General features: G+C 36.1%; 1 protein-coding gene across 1 annotated transcript in view; it reads right to left on the reverse strand.

The window, feature by feature from the left end:
- The window catches only part of csul (protein arginine N-methyltransferase 5), a 176,954-nt gene that overhangs the window by 146,395 nt on the left and 6,756 nt on the right, over positions 1-23,803 (reverse strand). Inside the window, exon 2 of the mRNA XM_090408092.1 lies at positions 10,953-11,071. Coding sequence (XP_090264218.1) covers positions 10,953-11,071 — 119 coding nt within the window. The remainder of the gene's footprint in view (positions 1-10,952; positions 11,072-23,803) is intronic.

Consider the following 23,803-nt stretch of genomic DNA (forward strand, 5'->3'; position numbering starts at 1 on the left):
CTATCTCTATGTGCTGTGATGAACAAAGTCATTTGGAAGAAACGGGATCATTGGGGGTGGGTAGACCTGGCAGAGTCACAAACCAATCAGTTCACAACAAGTGAATGAAGTTGCTACTACCATTATGGAGCTGGCCATGAGTGCATGTGCTGTATCAAGACATATGATGTGCCTTACACAATTGTCAGGGGAAAATTCTATGGAAGATTCTGCATTTCTACCCATTCAAGATAACCCTGATACAGGAGTTGCACCCACAGGACTTTGAAAGTCAAGTGACATTCGCTTTGACATTCCTTGCTTGAATGGAGTTGGACGCTACGTGATTGTAGATGATTTTGTGGGATGATGAGGCTCGTGCAGTTTGTGGCATACCAGGAAGGACTGCACATTGAACAGTACAGACTGTGAATGCATAATGGAAGTGAATAAAAATGTGTTGTTTATGCTTGTGTCACTTTTCTCCTGCTTAAACACACAGAAAAATTACTACACCTGCATTTGGTACACCATAGAGAATCTTGCTGTATAATTTGGAATTACTTTTTTTCCCCTTTCTCTCTCTCTCTCTCTTAGATATCGTTTCTGCATGAAGCACAATTCCTGGAAAGTTTCACAGCATTTGGATCACTGGATAACACTTCACAAAGCCTTAAACAAGGATACTTTAATTTTGATCACCCTGTATAATTTATTACCCACAAAAGAACCTATCATACCTCAGTTGCATGAGTAGGCTAAGGGTTACATTATCTGAAAAACCTTGCTCTAGAAAAAAAAAAACACAGAGCTTTTCAATCCATTTCAGATCTCCAATAAATGGTAGTGATGGTCTCACACTTGGTGATGAAATTCATCTACCATCTAAAGACTCACAAACATATCCAAGTCCCAGTTGAACCCTTGATCTATTGGTTAGAGAAAGAAAACACTCTCCATTCAGCCAACTGTATATTTTGTAAATTAATAATTTGCACAGTTGGTTGGCTGAGTGGAAAACGTACACATACTATCAAACCAACAGGCTGTGGGATCCAATCCTACCATGCACATGATGGATGGATGTTTGTCTTTTTAGACAGCAGACAACTTTTGTCATCCAGTGTAAGACTACCACCAACAACTGCAACAACTTTTGTCATCCAGACCAACAACAACAAAGGCATGAAGAGGCTTGAAAAAGTTCCATTTTGGTCTTCTAAGCAGGGGAATTGGATAGTGATAGGTTTACAATCTTTCATGGTTAGAATTCATAACAAAACATTTGTAGATTTAAAAAAATAAAATGTCAAAACTTCATCTTGTATAGACAGATATACAAATTAGTCTAGATGCTACTTCATTATTTATCAATACCTTTGTTTGCTTCCCAAGCAGTGATTGTTCCAAGTTTCTAAGGCACATACGTGAAAACCACTTCTCATTCTATCATAAGCACCTGCCTTATAGTTCCACATGTTTAATTTTATTCAAACTGCAAGTTCAATCTTTCTAATGGGATAAAATGTCTGCTTCATGCATATACAGACTCTTAGATGCTATTACTGGATCCAGTATTCTTGCACTACAAGTCTCTTCTACTAAGTGCTACTAAAATAGTTATTCCTCAGTAGCTCTTTATAAATTATCTTTCCCTAGTCGTGTATGCTTTCTCCTCTCTCCAGTCATATTCCTCTGGAGGAAATAATCTATAATGATAATCCTAGTTCTATAAATAAGGACTATCAGTCTATGTAGTTCACAGGAAACTAGAAATCCAACTGCAAGTGCAGAAGGCAGATAACAACCCAGCAGTAATTTATAAAGTATATTTCTATGGCACACATGATTAAATGCCTTGGAAATGTCAAGGGGGTTGCTAATCAGTTTGGTGATGCACAACATAGTCTCTACCAACCAAATGTCACCAACACCTCCATGTGGTGTAGTCTGGAGTAAACAAATGGCACTCCTCTGATGACAGAGGATCGGTGATATAACCATATCTGGACTGGAGGAAATGCCTTTCCTATTGTTGGTGGTACACTTGCCATCTTGGCCTGTAGGCCAAGATGGCAACTCCATCACCACCAGACTTACCTCATTTTGGCTAGTAACCAACTTTCATCAGATGGCCCTTTTGGATAAAGACTCAGGATCAGATAGTAGATAAACAGAAAAATCAGAGTTGCTACCTGGAATGTTCAAAGTATAACACACAAACAAGAGGAACTAGATGTTTAGATGTACACCTTAAAAAAAAAAAAAAAAGTTGATTTAGCAATAATCACTGAAACAAACAAAAAAAAAAAGCCATTAAGTAGAACAAAATCGGAACACTATATACAAATATACTGCAGAGATGGAAGAGAACTAGATCAGGATAAAGATTGTAAAGAAAATATACAAAGTGACAACTATTGGAACGAAAAATTATTATGAATAAAAATAAAATAAAAAAGATGTCATCTAGTAATTATAGATGCATATGCCTCAGTAGAATGTGAATAAAGTTAAGAATAAGTCATTACAGGATATATTACATAAAACAAACCCAAATGCTTTTATACTAGTAGCAGGTGACATTTGGCTTAATAACCCAACTGATATTTATGTTGCTCAGAGATATAAAGAGAGCAGCAAGGAAGCCAATAAAATAATCAGACAACAGAAAAGAAAACAGGTCCACATATGAAAACAACAATAATCAACAATAAAAGTAGACAAATATTGACCACTAGAGATGAAATAGCCAACAGGCAGAGAGAGTACTTTAACAAACTCCTAAATTGTGATGAACTGGCTGAGTCTTTTAAAAAGAATACTTATCATACTTGGCACCTACAAATATATTGAAAGTCCTCACTAGTTGGAGTAGAAGGAAGTATAAAGCAGCTCAAAGACAACAAAGCATCAGGTACTATTGAAATAGTAGCCAAACTCATCAAATTTGGGGGAAATGAATTAACCACTTATACAGGGTGTCCCAAAATTCACGCAAGAAGTAATTTTGATAGAAAACACAGGTTTTTAATTAAAAATTTTAATTTCTTATTGATTCATAAAGTATACGGTATAGGGTTATGCATGGAATAGCATATCGGGTAAATGGCCTCCACGGCTTTGCTGGCACATATGCACTCTTTTGTCGAAATTTTCCATGACCATTTTGCATAAATGTGGCTGAATTTCGTTGTGGCTCAATTTCCTCCTTCAAGGCGTGGGTGGTTGTGGGCTTGTTGGCATAAACCTTAGACTTCAAAAAACCCCAAAGAAAAAAAGTCCAACGCCGTTAAGTCACATGATCTGGGCAGCCAATTCTGATCACCAAAACGGGAAATTACACGACCAGGAAATGACTCATGCAGTAATTGAATTGTTTCTCGGGCTGTATGGCATGTGGCACCGTCTTGTTGAAACCACATGTCGTCCACATCCATATCTTGCAATGGCACAAAAAACTGGATTATCATGGCACGATAGTGAGCACCATTAACTGTTATTGCCTTACCAGCCGCATTTTCGAAGAAGAATGGACCGATGATGCTTCCAGCCCAAAATCTGCACCAAACAGTGACACGTTGTGGATGCATTTGTTTCTCAACAATCACTTGTGGATTTTCTGAACCCCAAATGCGACAATTTTGTCGATTAACGAAGCCATCAAGATGAAAATGAGCCTCATCGCTGAAGATGATTTTGTTTGAAAAATAAGCATCCACTTGTTGTTGTTCTATAATCCATTCAACGAACTCTCTTCGCTGTGTGTGGTCATTTTTAATAACCCTGAATTGTCAGCTGTCACACTGTCTTTTTTTTCTCATCGGCAACACTTTACCGCACAAATGGCGCTAAATTTAAATCTTGCGTGAATTTTGGGACACCCTGTAATACATAAGCTGGTAAATTTATTATGGGAAAAAGAGAGATACCCACAGAATCGCTAACTATTGAAGTATATAAAAAGAGAAATAAAAATCTTCTCTCCTCAATTGCTATCATTAGTGGGATAGCAATATGCTACTTTACTAAGGAACGTTAATTAGTACAAGATGGTTTCCCATTGCCATCCTTGCCTTATTGCAAGTATTTATGTCTGTAGATGTACAAGGTGTGGCTATTAAATAATGAGACTGGTCGCAACAATGTGGTTTATTATTACAACTTAACTGTTATCCCCTTCAACATACTCCCCTCCACTATCTATATATATCGTTGCATATGAATTTTCCATTGTTGGAAGCAGTGCTGCACATCATCAGGTGTTATCTGCTTCAGTAGCACTGCCATTCTCTCTCTCTCTCCTTCACCTCATCCACTGACTGAAAATGGATGCCCTTCAATGCAGATTTCAACTTTGGAAAAAAGGTGCATGGAGCTAAGTCCGGCGAGTAAGGTGGATGGTCCAACACTGAGATCTTCTTATCAGTCAGATATTGCTTTACAGACAGTGCACTGTGGGCTGGAGCATTGTCCTGATGGAGAATCCAAGCATTGTTCTTCCACAGATCAGGTCTCTTCTTCCTCACTCATTCTTTCAGCTTGGCCAGAACCTCAAGGTAATAATGTTGGTTAACTGTCTGACTGTCTGGTACCCATTCAACCATTACCATAATGGAGAATTCAAGCATTGCTCTATATATAAAAAAAGCTATCAGCATTGCCTTCAGTTTTGACTTGCCCATTCTTGCTTTTTTCATTCTCGGTGACGTGGGAGTTTTCCAGTGCATTGATTGTCTCTTTGTTTCTGGATCATACTGGAAAATCCATGCAGAAGAAGATCGTGTAATGATCGTCTCCTGCAAGTCTCCGCATTTTCAGCCAGTGGATAAGGTAAAGGAGAAAATGGCAGCACTACTGAAGCAGATAACACCTGATGACTTGCAGCACTGCTTCCAACAATGGAAAATTTGTATGTAATGGTGTATAGATAGAGGAGGGGAAGTATGTTGAAGGGGGGATAACAATTAAGTTGTAGAATTATAATAATAAACCACATTTTTGCAATTAGTCTCATTATTTAATAGCCACACCTCGTATATGTTCACAGGACCAGCCTGCCTGTTCTTAAGGGATAAAAAACCCCCCACTTCTGTGTGAGACTGGCTAATTCACCTTTAGTCGAAAAGAACTGATAAAGGTTCCTCGCATCATGGATGGGAATTGAACCTAGTGATGGGTTTCACTTTGCCTGAATGTGCCTTGCTTGTGAAGTGCTTCTATAGGCATGGGAAAATGCTGCAGCAGCAATTTTCAAGTAGAGATGACTAAAAACTTTGCAAAAGGCCAATGATACCAAAAGCAGTGCAACACATGGTTTGCTGATTTGAAGAGACAGGCAGTTTGACAGTCCGACCAGAAAGGGACGTAAATCTGAAATTCTGTAAATTACTGAAGATGTTGAAACTGTAGTTGTGGAATAGTCAAATGAGAATTCTATGGGTTCATGCAAGTGCACATATACAGTGGCATGAAAAGTATTGCAATGCTCAACATTTGATCATGTTGGGCTAACATGATCAATTATCTGTGGTTTAAGCTACAGACATTTGATCATGACAAATATTATGATTATTATGCGACACCTCCAGGGAGTCCAAAGACTCATCGAGGGAGAGTGTGGCAACAGCATCGAACGATTGATTCCCTTCCAACTACTGACCAAGCTCATAGTTGCTTAACTTTTTGCATGAGCCATTAGTAGCAGAGGCTCTACCAATCGACCAACCTTTAATTTGTTTGGCTAAATTCCGAATTACTAGTCCATTCATCATTCGGCATCCAGCTGGATGCCTGCCTAAGAAATGGGCATGCTATGAGGAAGATTGGATGTTAGGTCATAAACTCTGGAAGGTTTTCTCCTTTTTTTCTTTCTGCCAAAACTAATTTTGGCATTAGTTTTTCATAGAAGTAGCTAATATTTCTTTTAAAACTGATGCAACATTTTTGCATTGTCAGGTACTATGATAACACTCCGCTTTGACATGATTCCTAAAGACCATATTGCAATTTTGTAATATATATTAAAATGTGTGCATATAGTTCGCCCACCGATTTGAGGTCCCTCGACACTTCTGCGCATGTCAGAAAAAGGAGAATCCATTCCGATAATAGGGTAATCAGTCTGTCTTCTGGGATGTAATAATAAACAAACTGAGTTTGTTTATTATTACAGGTCGGAAAATTTAGCTCTTCTTTTATGAACATTGCTGTTTTTAAAGTGTAACTATTTTGCTTGTATAACAGTTGGAAAAATGTACGTAGAGTGTTAATACGTGCAAATACTGCGTTCAACATAAAACAATGTCACTTCGCTCCATGATAAGTTTCCTTTTATACTGGGACTTTTTAAAACAAAATCCGATTTCATGAAGTATTTTCCTCAAAGTTTCTCTTTTCCAAGGAAAATTAATTTTTTCTTTAAGCACAGGAATCGATTTCGGAACAGTTGGCACTCTTTTCTCGACCACGTAAAATTCGTGAATAGCTCTTCTTATAACGTCTACATCAAAATCATTCAAAGCTACGGTTTCGATAGTTTTCTTTCACTGGCGCTTTTTTTAGGAGATTTAAATTTTGGCTTACCTTCATCTTTTGATTCCCTACGAATTCTTTTAACAGTCGACCCCGATACGCCTGCAATTGCACTTGCACGTTTTATGACTTGAGAAAGGGGAACAAGAAGACGGCCTTCTGATGATTCTTTTTCGCAGAATGTCAGCACATTATTCAATATTCTTTTGCAAGAGCTACTGAAACTTTTAACAACAGAACTTGTTGACTGTACTGGATCCATCATACAAATTAATAATAAAAAAATAATGCAAAAAGAGAACAACAAAAATCAAGCTAGTACTAGTACAGCGACAAGAAAGCACGTGATTTCGCATGTTGGCGACCAATTCGTACATCCTTCATTTCTTTCTCCCCTTCAGCATGAATCGACTATTCTTGGCACCAAGCCAAGAAAGGATCTAGAAATGGTGGGCGAACTATACTGTAGTATATTTGCTTCTCATCTTCTCTGATCATCACTGACCCTCATGAAATTAAGATAAATATTTATTACATTATAAAAGATAAAATAACAATAAACATGTTCACAAATTTCTATTTGATAAATAAAATGTATTCCACGCTTTTGACTTGCTTCAACTTAACCCAATGAGCCATTTGAATGAGGTTTAAAGGGAATTTAGCTTTTGCAATGAATTATCTACTTAGCATGTTGTTTTATCATAACATTATTTCAGCATCACCTGTTTTAAAGGCATTCACTTATGCCTTATATGATAAGAACATGATGCACATTTTGCATCAGGCCAGTTACTATCATCATTCATCCATTTTATCTATACCAATTCTGGATTGTAGCTTGAGAATGCTATTTTTCAAATTATTATTACAACATATTTCCAATGAGTCAAGACTTGAGGAATGTTTTAAATGGCATAATGTATATCATGTCATACCATTTTCCATTCATTTACAGACCTCATATTCAGGACATTGGTAAATCATCTTATCACCTGTCATTTGATATACTAAAGCTTACTCCTAATGCTATACCTTTCTATAATTTCCAGAAATGGCCTCTCATTTACACTCGTCCTAACATTTGAAAAATCTCTTCCATGTTTACTGGTAAGTTCCTCTCAATAATTTGTTTTGATCATACCAAATTCTTTTGCTATTTATCACACTGCAATTAAACTTCATCAATCTATCTCAATAATCTAACTTCCACAAACCTAAAATTATCTTTGTTGCATCCTTTATAAAACTTCAATCATCATCATCATTTTAAGGAAGTCCCTGTCACTATTATTACTTCCCCCAGGCTTCTTTATCTTCAGATCCCCCCCCCCACACACACCTATAACCTTTCCCCACGTCTTTGATTCAGCCACATCTTGACTACTTTGCACAGATTTGGTCACCTGGATTTCTTGATGACCAGGAAGTGGTAGAGAAGATTCAGAGATGAGTGACTAAGCTACTGACAGGTCTGTGGAATGCTCCCTATATTCAAAGTTTAGTTGATAGGTGGAAAAAATGGGACATGATAGAAACTTTTAAGATACTGAAGGGAGTTTTATAAAATTGATATACAAAATTTTTTTCAATATATGACAAGAAGTCAGAGAACTAGGGGCCATCCATGGAAATTGTGTAAGAGTGTGGCTAGTAGGGGTGTGCAGACCAAACATTTTGCATGGAATGCGAATAAGTGGAATGAATTGCTAGAATTAGTTGCGAGTCCCCTATGCCACAGTAAATAAATTTATTATGTAAATATTTTGTCTTATGTATCATAAGACATCATCAGTACAACTAACAACCAACAATAGGAATTGAATTCAAAAAACAGTAGTGTACATGCTTAAATTGGAATCCCTCTATGTATACAGTGGTGTGTTCATAGATTAAAAACTATTGAAATGAAATTAAAATTACTTAAGCTAAATTAAAACATAGCAGATAAATTATTGAATACAACTGAGGATAATAATTTCCAAAACTTTTGGAATAGTGAGACAGTCATTTCAATTAAGATTAGGTCTATGAAGTAAGGTTTCAGCACTTCCTTTATATAAATATTTATATGTGAATGTATGCCGTGTAGTAACTTGGTGTTTTGCAACTGGATCCTGTGGTTAGCATTTTCGATTCCATGTTGCGCAAGGCCAGATTTGTGAGATAAGATAAGGCGGATGTGGCCTTAGTCGTTAGTTGTACTGATACTGATCATGTCTTATGATACATAAGACGAAATATTTACATAATAATAAAGTTATTTCCTGTGGCATATGTATTATTCTATAGACATGAGATGAGAATTTTACTGAAGAAAAAAGTCTTTACCTTCCAGTTTTGAGCAAAATTTCTCTCTCATTCCATATAAATTTATTCAGTTGACATTCTACCATATCAGCTATGTTAATGATGTTGTTTAGTTCTATATTTAGCCTGCCATTTTCACTAAAAATTGTGACTAAATAACTGAAATGTGTGACTTGTTCTATAGGTTCTCCATTCAGAATGAAGTTGATGTTTTCAGTGTTTGTTTCTGTCAATTTTCATTGTCTTTTTATTGCTGATTTTCATACCAAGTTTATTACAACAGTTATTCAGATTAGTTAGAGAATTTTGCAAACTTGTACTGGATTTATTTAGAATAACATCATCTGTATAAAGTAAAGAGCTCAGATTAACATCTCCAGTTTTGATATCAGGTTTAATACCACTTTCCTTCATAATGTAATCCATACAGATGATGAATAACAGTGGAGATAATGTACATCTTTTCTCACATCTGATTTAATACAAAACCATCTTGTTATATATTCTTCAACTCTAATTGTTGACTTACAACACAAATACAGGCTAAGTACTGTTTGCAATAATGTCCCTTTATGTCATACTACATAATATATGATGTTTCTGTTTCTTACCAAACTACTTGGGGGTTTATATTTGTTATGTGGAAGGCTGCTGTGTGGAATGCCGCCTTTTTTTTTTTTTTCCCAACGTATTTTATACATTCAGATGCATATCTTTTCAGACTATCCCATCTGCCTACATAGTAAATGTTACATTTTTTTTTTTTTTTATGGGAGGATGTGGAGGTTTTGGAGGATGTAAGAACCTCAAAATCTTATAGACTGGCAAAAAAAGCCATGTATCCCTCCAGATGATGGGATGGTCTGGAGAGATGCAAATGTAATACAGATCACCAAGTAGTTTGGCAAGAAACAGAAATGTTATATATTGATAATAACTGTTTCATAAGAAAATTTATAAAGCCTCAGAAATTCTCCATATCCTCACACAATGTAACAAAAATCAAGGTTTAATCCTATGCCAAGTCTGGTCTGCATTCATCAAAAATTTAACAACTGCAGAACTGGGATATGACATGCATTATGTCACAATGCGTGTCATATCCGAGTTCAACAACAGCAACAACTAGCATTATGTACTAGTTAATGCAATGGTTTTTTTTGGCCATCTTGTTTATATGTACTAGTTTTGAATTCTGACATTTGCTGTGTGTAATTGATTTTTTTTTTGTGTTTTTATACAAGTCTTGTATCCATGATGATGTAAGTCTGACCCCTTACAAACTTGTTGGGTATACTGTTTATTTTAGTAAACCTGTTTTATGTTTAGAAATATGTAGTCTCAATACCAGAAATTAAAGATTTGCTCAACCATGGGAATATTTTCCCATGGTTTCCATTCTATACATGATAAAATCACTCTATAAAAAACATTAGAAATGTAATTCAATGAAGTTTAGTATTTACTAAGAGTGATTCATTTATTTTATTGCAGATAAAATGTGCAAAAGATTTTAAAGCATTAGGATTGACTAAATGGCTTCCATAGAAGAGAAAGTAAATTGTGTGCCGTGGGTGGCTGAGTTAAAGTCTATAATAAAGAAACAAGTTCCATCAATGATAAACCATGATTTAGAAGGCTAAGTGTAAGTGAGGAAAGTATGGTTTCTGTAGAACAATCCTTTATTGCAAGTCTGCATAATCCCCCATCCCCCAAGGACAGGTTGTTAATAGCATGAGTTATTTGGAAATGCTGCAGAATGAATTCATTATTGAACAAACATGTTTAGGATTTTATAGATGATACAGCATTTCAGCAAGATGGGGCACCTTGTCACTTTGCTCTTGGTGTCAGGAGATTTCTGAATGAAAATTTTCCTAACAGGTTTTGGAAAATTGGTGGAAAGAAAAATGGTGGATATGTTGAGAATTAACAATCCTAAAGAATGTGTATGTAAAAGTCAAATTCTTTCACTTATCCCACCTTTTTTCTTTTTCTTCCCCAGATTCATTTTATCATGTAGAATAGAAATATGAAAATTTATAATGAGGACTTTATGATCTTGTATATATATATATACACACACACACACAATACCATATATACACAGAGTTGAAAATGTATTTTACCTTGTGTGTTTAATAATAGATCAGTGCGGGTAAATGGTCCTGGTCGGAATTTGACTTTTCCAGAAATAAATTCTCTTTGAAAGCGAGGATGAACAATTGGAGCAATAATAAACTGGTATCTAAAACAACACAACAAAGAGTAAATATGTTAGAACTAAAAAGATAAATATAGATGATTAAATTCTATTAATAAGAAAAATTGAATTTGAGATATCAAAAGATATGATTTAGCTGCAAATAACATTTAATAATGCATCTCAATCATTTCGGTTAAACATTATATACACAAAACTTCTCTAAGTAATTTTTCAAAATACGAAATGTTTCTCTTACATTTGTGACTTGGATAAAAAGCACAGCAAAGAATGTTTGTTTATACATCAATTATTGTAATTTTTTTTGAAGGTTTGGTAGACAAACTTATTAAACGAGATCTGAATGCTTGTGCATTGTAGTTTCTAGGAACTATATATGCAGGAATGTTATAGCAAACAATATCAGTAGAAAGAATGAATCACCAATGCTAATTTCTGATTAATAATAACTGTGGCAGTACAGAAAATGCATGCCACTTAATCAGTAGAAAATTTGGAAAAGTTCAATATTTTAGCAGTCTACATAATAGTAATAAGAGTAATAGGAGGCACTTTTTACAGGAATTGAACTGTGAAATTGATGAGGAAATTCGAAAGAAATTTGTGATCTAAAATCAATAAATGTAAAATTTATCGATTTCACTATTTATTGATGGTCACTACCCAGACATATCCATTAAATGAATACTTTCCTCAACTAAAAGATAACTATTGGATTTTCAATCCTTTTAATATTAAAGAAAAACCAGAGGAGCTATTATTATTATTATTCGTGACCACCTCCAAGGAGTCCGAAGACTCATCGCGGGAGGACACCCACTGTACAACTCCCCGTCTCCACCACTATTGAACCTCTACTACCAATCAGCGATGCCAGTGCCATCTACTGGCCACTACCACCACCACAGCTAGTATTTTTTTTGTCTGTAAATTGAGTGTGTTCTGAAGGGCTGATTTGTCTGTATGCGGGATGAAAAACCAGAGTTTCCGGGAGAAAAAAAACTATGCTACCACCGTATGAGATTGGCTAACTCACCTTCAATTGAAAAAGTCCATATAAAGATTCCTCCCGTCACGACGGGAATCAAACTCAGGCCTTTTCCAATCGAAGGGCGCAATGTACCGTCATTCTTCCAATTGCACTGCAGAGGCAATAAATGAAGTTTCATTAAACAAGTTTTGGTGTAACTTATTTGATGAATAATAATACTTTTCCATTAGTAATCTCTCTCTCTTTTTTTTGCATATTTTCAGTAAATTGTATTTAATTTGTTATTTAAATTAAGGGATATTAAATCCTACATTATTTCAAAGCCGAATAAGAAACTCAAAGATCGAAATCAAAGAGTTTCATACCGAATATAGTAAACTATAAAAGTTTCGGAGGATTGTAGCATAAGCTAAAGCATATAGTTTCACACCAGGGCAACTCATAGCAAAAGTGGGTAAAGTTGTGATCACTATTCTTAATATTACCCATAATGTAAAACACATCTCCTAGGAGATGTATGATGTTACACATTATGGTGGAAGGTCACTACCCAGACCGGTTTCAACCGTTATTGAGGTCTCATCAGTGAGCAGGTAATACTGACGTTACAGCGAAAAGAACTTATATACTTTGCTATACGAGTTTTCAAAAAGGTGCACCCATAAATTACTTAAATAAAAGGGCCAATAGGCTTCACTTCAGTGATGTAACATTATTTAAATTAAGGGGATATTAAATCCCACATTATTTCAAAGCCGAATAAAAAACTCAAAGATCGGAATCAAAGAGTTTCATACCGAATATAGTAAACTATAAAAGTTTCGGCGGATTGTAGCGTAAGCTAAAGCACGTAGCTCAACACTAGGGCAACTCGTAGCAAAGGTGGGTAAAGTTCTGATCACTATACTAATCAGAACTTTACCCACCTTTGCTACGAGTTGCCCTAGCCTAGTGTGAAGCCTATTGGCTCTTTTATTTAAGTAATTTATGGGTGCACCTTTTTGACAACTCGTATAGCAAAGTATATAAGTTCTTTTCGCTATAACGTCAGTATTACCTGGTCTACTTACTCACTGATGAGACCTCAATAAAGGTCAAAACCGGTCTGGGTAGTGACCTTCCACCATAATGTATAACATCATACATCTCCTAGGAGATGTGTTTTACATTATTAGTAATACTAAGAATATTGATCAGAACTTTACCCACCTTTGCTACGAGTTGCCCTAGTGTTGAACTATGTGCTTTAGCTTATGCTACAATCTGCTGAAACTTTTATAGTTGACTATATTCGGCATGAAACTCTTTGATTCCGATCTTTGAGTTTCTTATTCAGCTTTGAAATAATGTAGGATTTAATATCCCCTTAATTTAAATAACGTTACATCGCCGAAGTGAAGCCTATTGGCTCTTTTATTTAAGTAATTTAATTTGTTTTATTTATGATCAGTAAAAATTGTCAGGTTTCCAAACTTTTTTTAATCAAGGTAAAAAGGGTTCTGCAATTAAAATAAGTTGAGAACTGCTGCAATAGACTATTCTAACAAACCTGACATACATCATTTCTCCATTTTCTACTAAAATAATAAACAGCTGCTACTCAACACTTAAGCTGAAAATCACGTTAATGAATCTGTTTCTTTCATTCCAATTGCCAGTATTCTGTGGAACAGCTAAAATGTTCATCCACTAACTCCAAGCTTCAGCTTTCAAAAAACAAAAAAGTTCCACATTCCTCAATTCCTACCTCATTTAACACGTTGACTGCTGCAATACTATTTTTTCCCCCCATCTTCACAGGCCACTGGGAATAATAACAAGTTAACCCGTGAAACAGATACATACCACATGGCTCTAGCAGAAAGTGTATGTGTGAGGCACACTTGTTGCACACGGCAGTCAAAGTGTTAAGCAATTGACTACCCCCCCCCCCTTGAGATTTATCAGAGCTGTGGCTTAAGTTAAAACACAGCTAAATTAGAGGCAATGCAAATTCCTTGACATATTCTCATGATATACAAACTGATATATCATCTAATTTCATGACAGTATTTGCACTGAGATTCTGTTATATTTTAAGTTATTCCAATTTATCAACCTCTTCGGTCCCTTACTGTCACTGCAATATTCTCGCTTGGATGAGAGATTCTTGCAATGTTGTCACTCAATAACTCAACTATTTTGTCTACCTCTGCTACTCTCCCAATCATCATCACCTGTTGAGATTATACTTCTACAGTCATTTTTCCTTTTACTTGACAAATAGTGAAAGAACTTTTTTGGAATTTCCCTCAGCCTACTTGGCTAATTTTCTCTCATATTCTGATTGCTTCTCTAATTGCTGCTAGTCACTCTCACCTTTACCTGCTCATGAGTTTGCAAAAGGAGCATCTTCCTCCCTTATATATCCTCACAAGATTATTTTTTGCAGCTGCTTACAACTGATATACCTATTGATGAAACCCAGCATAATTATTTGGCCTAGATGGTCTAAATCATTGTGCCTAGTTAGCCAATGCATGCATGTCTTCCACATCTTCCTTGCATCCCTTGGCTTATAGTAGCAACCAATATATATTTTCTCCTGTTGGCCTCAATCTCACACCAGATTACCTCAAATGTGTTCATTGTCTTCAACATCTGTCTCCACAGTGCTCTGCTACTCTTTCTGGCTACAATTCATCTGCTATCATGAGCAGAATCCCCTTCTCTTTGAAGATATTACACCCATCACTTTCTATCATGTAACTACCTCATCCTGTCAAAAGTCTCACTAATAACTCTGGTGAGTTTTACACCAATCATTGAACAAAACTCTTCCCTGTTATTCTAGATACTTTTGGCATCAGTATACAAAGCTGCAATATGCACAAACAAAACTGCCTCAGGTCCACAATATCCTGACATTAAATCGGCCCTATTCACTTTCATTACCTAAGAAACTAGAGTCTGCACTATTGGTCATTAGCATACCTGCCTGCAAATATGCATGCGCATGCATGCACACACACACACACAATAGCTCTAGTTTTCTTAACTTTCCAATTCACACTATCAGTGACCACTTTTTTTGGGAAATCTAATTCCAAATCCATTAGTCTCACATAAAGCCTATCTATTAAATTAAGTTCAAAAGTCTACACCAGCAGTGCAAAATGATGGTACAACATGAAAGAATGTCATGTCAGCTGAGGTGTCATCCAGTTAAACCCATTGTTTTTTGTCAGGGAACCAGGGCAAAAAGTGAAAAGTCAGCTACTGGAACAAATCCCAGAACACATCTAAACCTAACATCACCAGAGTTAAAGATTGGTACTGAAAAGAATTATAACACCAGAGGAAAACTACTCATGTAAAAAACTATATTAGCACAGAATTTTTGTCTAAGTATCATGGGTATTATCAGTACAAGATCAGAGAATGGCAATTAAACATTAACAAACAATTCTAAAAAAAAAGTGCCACCTAAGTAGCTGATGTAAGATAACTATAAAAGGTCAGTAATTTCCTTATTTAAAATATATATATATATATTTACTGTGCGGTTAGCCTAGTGGCTTTGCGCTTCACAACCATATGCCTGGGGAAGGAGTGTCCCAGGTTCGATTCCCGTTGCAGACGTGAGGAATTTGAGGATCTTCCTCAGGCATAGCCAAGTTAGCAGGTCTCGGGCGCAGTCAGTAGGGTTTTTTCCGCCAGTTTATCTGGCGTTTTTCATTCCGCAAACAGGCAAACCGGCCCCGTGAACATACGCCTCTACAGTCAAAAATATATCCCCACCAGCGGCAGACCAGGCGACGGGTCGGTTGGGAGTAGTACTAACAAGAAGTCACATCTAAATGTAACACGCGGACCCTGCATAGGAAGCAGTTGAATAACACGTAGAAGAAGAAGATAGATATATATATATATTTAGACAAACAGATTCCATGGTCTATGTCTATCCCCTTTGTGGGAGATAGTACTTTTTAAATCAGCTAATCTTTCTTAACTTTATATTGTCTAAATATAATTTTTTTTTTGACACAATGAAAAAGGAAAAGTTGATCCTTGTTGGAGATCTAAACAGTAGAGTAGGAAATGATTACTAGACATACAGAAATGTTTTGGAAAAATTTGGAGAAAAGAGCAAAGCTAATAATAATGGTAAGTACCTCTTGGATTTCTGCTCAGAACTCGGACTAATCATTACTAACACACTGAGTTCCAACATAAAAATGTCCACAAATTCACATATAGAGAAGATGCAAGAATAAGAAAAGTCTCATTGACTGTTATTGTTGATAGTGATGTTTTCCCACCAATGATTGATTCAGCCAGAGAAGTATGTGGTGAGGATGACTATAAGGATAGAAAAATCAGAACTCCACAGTGAACTTGGGAAGTTGAAGTGACAGTGAAGGAAAAGAAGAACGTATATTGAAAGTTCCTGGAAAATAAGTCAGCTTGTGCTCTTAGAGAATATAGAGACAAATGTAAGAAAGCAAAGCAGTGCGTAAAACTAGCTAAACAAAAGTCATGGGAAGACTGATAAGAACAAAGAAAATTAATATCAGGAAGGTGGCAAAATAAGAGGCACGTCCAGAAAGTAAGGTCTGTTCAGAATTCCTTGCCAAATAAGATATGGGTGAGGAATCACTGATGAGTGGTAGCATAGAGTGACTTATTAGCTAGCTGTTGACCATTTTACTTCTGTTCAGTTATTGTTTATCATCTTCTACAAATAATTCATAATGAGTGCTGTGATAAAAAATCAAACCACGTGAGGTTCTTAGTGTAGGATATGGATTTTGTTGGGGGAAAACAATAGTGCTGCATGAATTTATTGATGACTGTGTAAGGTTTACAGGTATAACATAATGATTTGGTGGAAACGACACCAGACAATGGTGTCATTTCCACTAATTTATCCACACCCTTCTTTAAACAAATGACACCACTGTCTAACCTTACTGTCACTTGTTAGGTTAGACCTTAGTCAGTGAATTTCTGCACCACTATTGTTTTCCACAAATAAAAACCCTATCACTCATAAATTATTCATAGAAGACCACAAACGATAATGGAACAAAAGTAAAATAGTCAACAGCTAGCTAACAAGTTATTCTATGCTACCACACATGCACAAACTCTCCCATATCTTATTTGACAGTGAATTCTGAATGGACCTTACTTTTTGGACATGTTCCGAAATTGAAACAGAGAAAAGAGTACTATAAAAGGAATAAGAGATAATAAAGATGACATGAAAACTAGAGATAAAGATGTCCTCGATATTTGGAATAATTACTTAGAAAAGTTGCTAAATGACATAAACAGTGACAGCACAGTGGTAGAAAAACAGGCATGCAAACAAGAATACATGCCAATACTTGAAACAGAAAAAAAGCCTCAAAAGCCTGAAATGTAAAAAAGCTGAACCACAAATGCCCAAGTATGGACATATAAGTTTTACAGGGCTGTACTATATAATTCAGAAGGCCAGGATACATGATAAAATTCCAGATGATTGGAGTAGGGCTCTCATAGTACTCTATAAAAAGAGGAATAAAATTGAATGTGAGAATCACTGAGGTATTTCTCTACTGAGATAAGATTTAGATGAGTATATTTGAGAAACAGTTAAGAAGTATTGTGGAAGGGAAGCTTGGTGAAGAACAAGCTGGATTCAGGCCAAACAGAGGTTGTCAGGAGATTAGATTTTTACTTTAAGACAAACAGCAGCAAAATCATGGAATATGACAAGGATCTGTATTTAAGTTTTGTAGATCGGGGAATGGCAATGATAAGGTGCCAAGAGGAAAGCTATTCAAAACACTATAGTTATATGGTGTCAATAGGACATTATATCAAACTTTGTCTTTATTTCAGTTGTAAATCAGCAGTTAGAATCGAAGATGTTATTATCATCATCATGTGTCATCTCCATCCAGGAGGTCGACTGCCATGGAGTGATAGCATGGTTGTTAAGGGATGTAAAACCAAAGTTTCCGGGTGGAAAACCCTCTACCTCCGTATGAGACTGACTAACTCAGCTTTAGTTAAAAGAGACCAGATAAAGGTTCCTCACATCATGGATGAGAATTGAACCCGGGTCTTTCTGACCAAAGAGTTTTGCCTATACTAACTGAGCTACGGAGGCTCTGAAGAAGGTATAGAAGATTGTTCGGTGTTACATCAGGTGCCAGATGGGCAGTGATGTACATTATCCTCTCTGTTATTCATCATCTATATTAGGGGTTCCCAACATGGTGTATGCATACCCCTTGGGGGGGGGGGTATGTGGTAAAATTTTTGGGGTATGCTGTGAGAGCTCAAAATTTGCTAGATCTAGTAACAAAGTTGCTAAGTTGGTAACACAGATACTGATTAATTTCTGAGAACTGAGTGACAAAGCGTGCCACCGCAGTTCATGTCTATACGCATTTGTCAATCTTCCCTCCCGTTCCCTACCTGAGAGATGAACCTACACGAACAGCCGATCGCCCAGTCAAAATATCCATTCTAAATGAGTGAATGTGCCTTCTTACGGCACTATGATTTATTGCTGAAGCTAACAAAAGTAAACTTTTGTTAATTTTGTGAATCTATGGTCTCCAGTTTTTGATCAAGTGTTTTATTTCTAACCCAGCTCTCAGGCATTAAATTTGGTTTGAACACAGCATCGTATATAACCAAACACGAGTTTTTGACTAATTTCTCTCTTATTCCATACAAATTTTTTCAGTTGAATTGTTGCCATACTAGCTTTGCTAATTCTGGATGCATAATGCAGTTCTACATTCTGAAGGATGCAGTTGATCTTTTTAATGTTTCTGCCAATATCTGAGCCCTACAGGGAGTAGAGGACTCAACAAGGAAGGCCATAGCTTCATATGTCATAGAAGTAAAAGGGGAGATATGACAAACATTTAATCTGGTTATTATTGTATTAATACTGAGGAGATTTTTATATAGTAGAACGAGTGGAAGGAACAAGGACACGAGGTCATCACTGGAAGTTACTAAAGGAACTAGTGGGTAAAAGAGTAAAAAGTCGAAAGAGTAAGAGTGGTCGAAGTATGGAGTGTATTGCCTTGATATGGTGCAAATGATGGCCGAGTTTAAGGAGTGGTGACTAGTTTTGACATTGCATAATGAGTTTTGTGACTCCATGGGGTGAATAAGATAATACTAATAATCTGGAATCCAACACTCCGAATAGGCAATCTGAATAATGCAGCGTGGCAATTTCAAACACTTTATATCTCCACATTTGTTTATTTCTGGAGGCCTCCAGAACATTTATTTCTGGTCAAATATGATCTACTTCAGCTGCCTCTCCATATTTCAGGATTTTGACAGTTTTTACAAATACTTTGCATTCCTCTTGAATATTTTCTACTAATTATTGTCAATCGGGCCTTGTGAACCATGCTTTCGATACAGCTCACAGAACAAATTGGAAAAAACCACCATGTTCCATTGCATTATATTTAGAAGAGAAAGGCTATTTTTGGAATCTCCTGCTGCTCTCAGAAATCAGCCTAATTTAAGCCTTTACACAAATTACTCCAGACTTCTAGAATATCTTTATCTTCAGTTTTGATGTCATCTCCAATTCTCTTCACAGTACTCTTTCCTTGTTCCTAAGCTTTTTCAATAGCCTCCAGAACATTTTGCCATTTTCCTGAGATTTATCTTGTACATTCTTACCAAAGTCTCCAACGATTTTTGTTTCAGCTACTTTTACCCAGTACTAGGATCTTTCATATTTTCTGTTTTCTTTTAAACCACCTGCACTTATTTATTAGGAATTTTCAGTATGCTTTCTTCTTTGCCAGAACTGCATCTACTGCATCTGGTGTTCTAATTTTCCTATTCTTGCAAAGAGCTACATTCAGTGTCTCACCAGATGAATCAGTTACATTTTCATCAGAGTCTGCCATTGAACTTCCAAGATCTGGTTCTTGTATTTCAAGTGTTTAATTTTTTCTTGAATAGTTGACCCTACAATTCACCTACGGTTCTTAAACCTGTTTGACTTGAATTATTTTTAAAACTTTCTTAAATATTATTCTTTAAATGTGATATTCCTTTTATTTCTCTTAAAACTAAGTGAAGATCATGACCACTTCCAATTTCAAATTCTTTGTATCTCCACTTGTACAAAAAAATTTGAACCAACACTATCAACAATAACAGTCGATATTTTTCTCATTTCTTCTCTCCAGGTGAACTTCATGTCTTTATGCTGGAACATAATTAGCAGTGATCAGTCTGTATCCTAAACAGAAATCCAGAAGGTGCTTACCATTATTATTAACTTTACCCTTTTCTCAAAATTTTCCCAAAACATTTTGGGAAAATTTTTATGTCAGTTCACTTCCCTAATGATTTAAAATTCTTCCAATTCTTTCTCAGGAGAATCTTCTCAGGGACCACAGAACAGTAAGTTTCAATGTTCATTTCCTTAATTTGATGTTTGCACACATAATTCTACTTGAAATTGATTACCATTAAACAAATGTATCTTTGGTACCGAATGCTATCAGTACCACTTCCTTTCCTTGATCATTATTTCCCAAATATAACATCTCATGTTTCCAGTTCTTCTGCAAGTTCGATTTCCTTTCCATTGATGCCAGTTATGTTGTTAATTCCCATCTTCTATTCTTTGATATCAGTAACTAACTGTTTGCCCAACGAAAACAGGTGGGAGCCATTCTTAACTGGGCAATGGCCCAGCTGGCATGAAATTGAAATCTCATTTTATACCATCATCTTTATTTCAGCCAATAGTACAATGAGTGCAATTTGATCAACTAATTCCCAAATTTGTTCAGTACCCAGTGGATACCTATTAATGGGGCACATTAAAGTGAAGGTGAGGACTAGATATTCATGTTGGAGGTTTAATGGAATATTATTAGCACTGAGAAAGTATTAAAACTAATTTTAATGCTTCCAATATTTTGTCTCAGTCACAGTTACAATATTTTCTCTGAGGAGACATCTTCAGAGATTACAAATAACTTTTTTGTAACAGCACACACACAAATACAATACAATGATAAGTAAAACAAGTGAGTGAAACTAATCTAGGTGGTGCACCCTCTATGGGCATTTGCAGGTGGCTTAGGATGTAAAGAGGGATCTCTGATAATTAATGTTTTCCAAATTTTGGGAAGTTTCATGCAACTGTATTTGTTTAAATTAGGTTGATTCTCGAGTGCAGATACAGATTCAAAAAACATTCTTTCCTTTTTGAATTTACTATGGTGGTGTTTTTTCCCCAGGAGATCCTGTGGGTCGCATCCAAAACATGGTCTGCAAGACCAGATTGACAATAATCATGACTGCAGATGTATGACTTGTGTTCTTCTAATCGGATGGTTGCTGATTTGTCTGAAGTAAGCCAGTTTACAGGAGCAAGGAACTCTATACACTCTAGACCAGGGGTTCCGAACCCTATGCCTGCGGGCACCTTGGCGCCCGTCGACCAATTTGTGTGTGCTTGCTGCTGTTCAACCATGTGCCGTATAGTATGAAATAATCATGCAACAATTCATGGCATGCTATATGATGCATATGTTAATGACACATGATGAGTATTAAATGCATACAATGTAAAGTAGACGCATATTCGAAGTTGTTCATTTCAGTTTAAGAACTGGAATATCATCATCATATTCTCCTAATTATGAAGCACTGGTCAATGAAATGGAATGCCAAAGATCACACTAACTTACATATATATATATATATATATATATATATTTAAATTTTTATATAATGTAAACTTTTAAGTAATAAAACATTTGATTATAATGTAAACTTTGTATGTATTCATTTAACAAACGAATTCAAAAAATTTGTTTGAAAAAATAGATGGTGCCCGTCGACCTACCAGTATTTTAGAATGTGCTCTAGGAAACAAAAAGGTTGGGAAACCCTGCTCAAGACACTGTGCGAGGAGGGAGCTGATCTTTGGTGGAACGGATAAGGGTAGTAAGTTTACGGTGGGGTTTAAACACTGTATGAAGGTTGTACTTTTTTAACGACCTGGCTATTTTTTCTCATGTGCCACAGATGTAAGGTATGGTGATGGCATTTCTGAAGTCCTTCTGAAAAGATGGTCAGAGAATGGGGAAGGAATTGATTATTTTTTTAATTCTGTAATCACTGTAGCCATTGGAAAGAAAGGTGTTGTGTATGTGTTTGAGTTCAGTTGAAAGGGCAGTTTCAATGGAACAAAGATTGTGGGCTCTATTGGTTAGAGTTTTAATAATGCCATATTGTTGAGAGGGATGGTGGTGGTGGAAAAGTTTGTGAATGTATATGCCTGTATGAGTAGATTTTCTATATGCAGAGAAAGAAAAGTTACCATTAGGAAGGCATGTTACTAAAGTGTCTAGGAAGGGTAAACTATTGTTATTTCCTTTTCCATCGTAAACTGGATTCTTGGATGTAGGCTAATGAGGTGACAGAGGAAGGAGTCTAAAGTGTCTGGGCCATGAGGCCAAATAGAGAACATCATCTACATATCTTAGCCATATAAAGTTTCAGAGAGAAAGAGTCTATGGCTCGTTTTTCAAAATTTTCCATGTAAAAATTGGTGAGAGGGAGGAACCCATGGCAGTTCCCTCTATCTGTTTGTAGATTTTGTTCTTCCAAGAAAAATAACCAGAATTGATGGCAAAGAAAAAGATCTCTAAGATATCAGAAGGAAAAACGTTTTTTAAGTGTTAAGGTGTCATTTAGGGGAGTATTGGTAAACAATGAGATGATGTCAAAGCTGATCAATATGTCTGTATTATTTAAAGTAGGATTTTCAATTAAGTTTTTAGTTTTTTTACATAAGATGTGGTAAGACCAGTGAGGGGAGGGTCAGAGAGTTAGCTAGCTGCTTTGACAATTTGTAGTGCATTAGTGGCATCTACTATAGGTCTTAGGAGAGAATTAAGTTTGTGGATTTTAGGTAAATCGTATATCCGGGGAGGGACAAGAACAGAAAGGTTTGAGTTTTTTTGTAATGTCAGGAGGACACTTTTTTTAAGTACGTTTTTTAATTTTTTAACTTGAGTTTTTGTGGGATTGTGTTCAAGTAGTATGTAGGTAGCGCGATCCCAGAGAATAATATCCATTTTGATTATATTCTGAGGCGTTAAGGACAACTGTAGCATTACCCTTATCAGTTCTGGTTATGACGATACTTTTTTCTTTCTTTACGTAATTTTCTGAGGGCAGAGAGTTGTCTTGAAGATAAATTACTTTTTGGAGGTGACAACTGAGAGAGGATGTTAGCTACGTCAAGTCTAATGTTATTAGCTGTTTCCAGAGCTAAGTGACAGATTCCACATTCAACGTTGTACATTATATCTAGCACCAGAACTTCTTTAGGTGTAACAGCAAAATTGTGGCCAAGGCTTAGGACACTGACAGCATCTTCACTGAGTCTTTTTGACGATAGGTTGACTACTGTATGAAGAGGTTGAACTTGACTGGATATTAGATCAGAAGCCTCATTTGGTTTACTCATGTTGGTGAAAGCAGGTTATTATTACACAGCCATCTTCATAGTCCACAGACCCATCATGGGAGGACTACACTAACCATTACTGATACAATGCCTACCATGCAGCTGCTCTCAACACCAACACACAAATTCTAGAATTATCAGAAACAAGGGAAGTAAAATGGTTGCATTGATTGAGTTCATCCAAAAATTGTTAGAATAAGTGAGACATGGTTGGATGACATCCAGACAGGAATAGAGATGGAAG

Source organism: Typopeltis vanoorti, chromosome 18, assembly GCF_054136105.1.
Source record: "Typopeltis vanoorti isolate ZY-2024b chromosome 18, IOZ_Tvanoo_1.0, whole genome shotgun sequence".
NCBI lineage: Eukaryota > Metazoa > Arthropoda > Arachnida > Uropygi > Thelyphonidae > Typopeltis > Typopeltis vanoorti.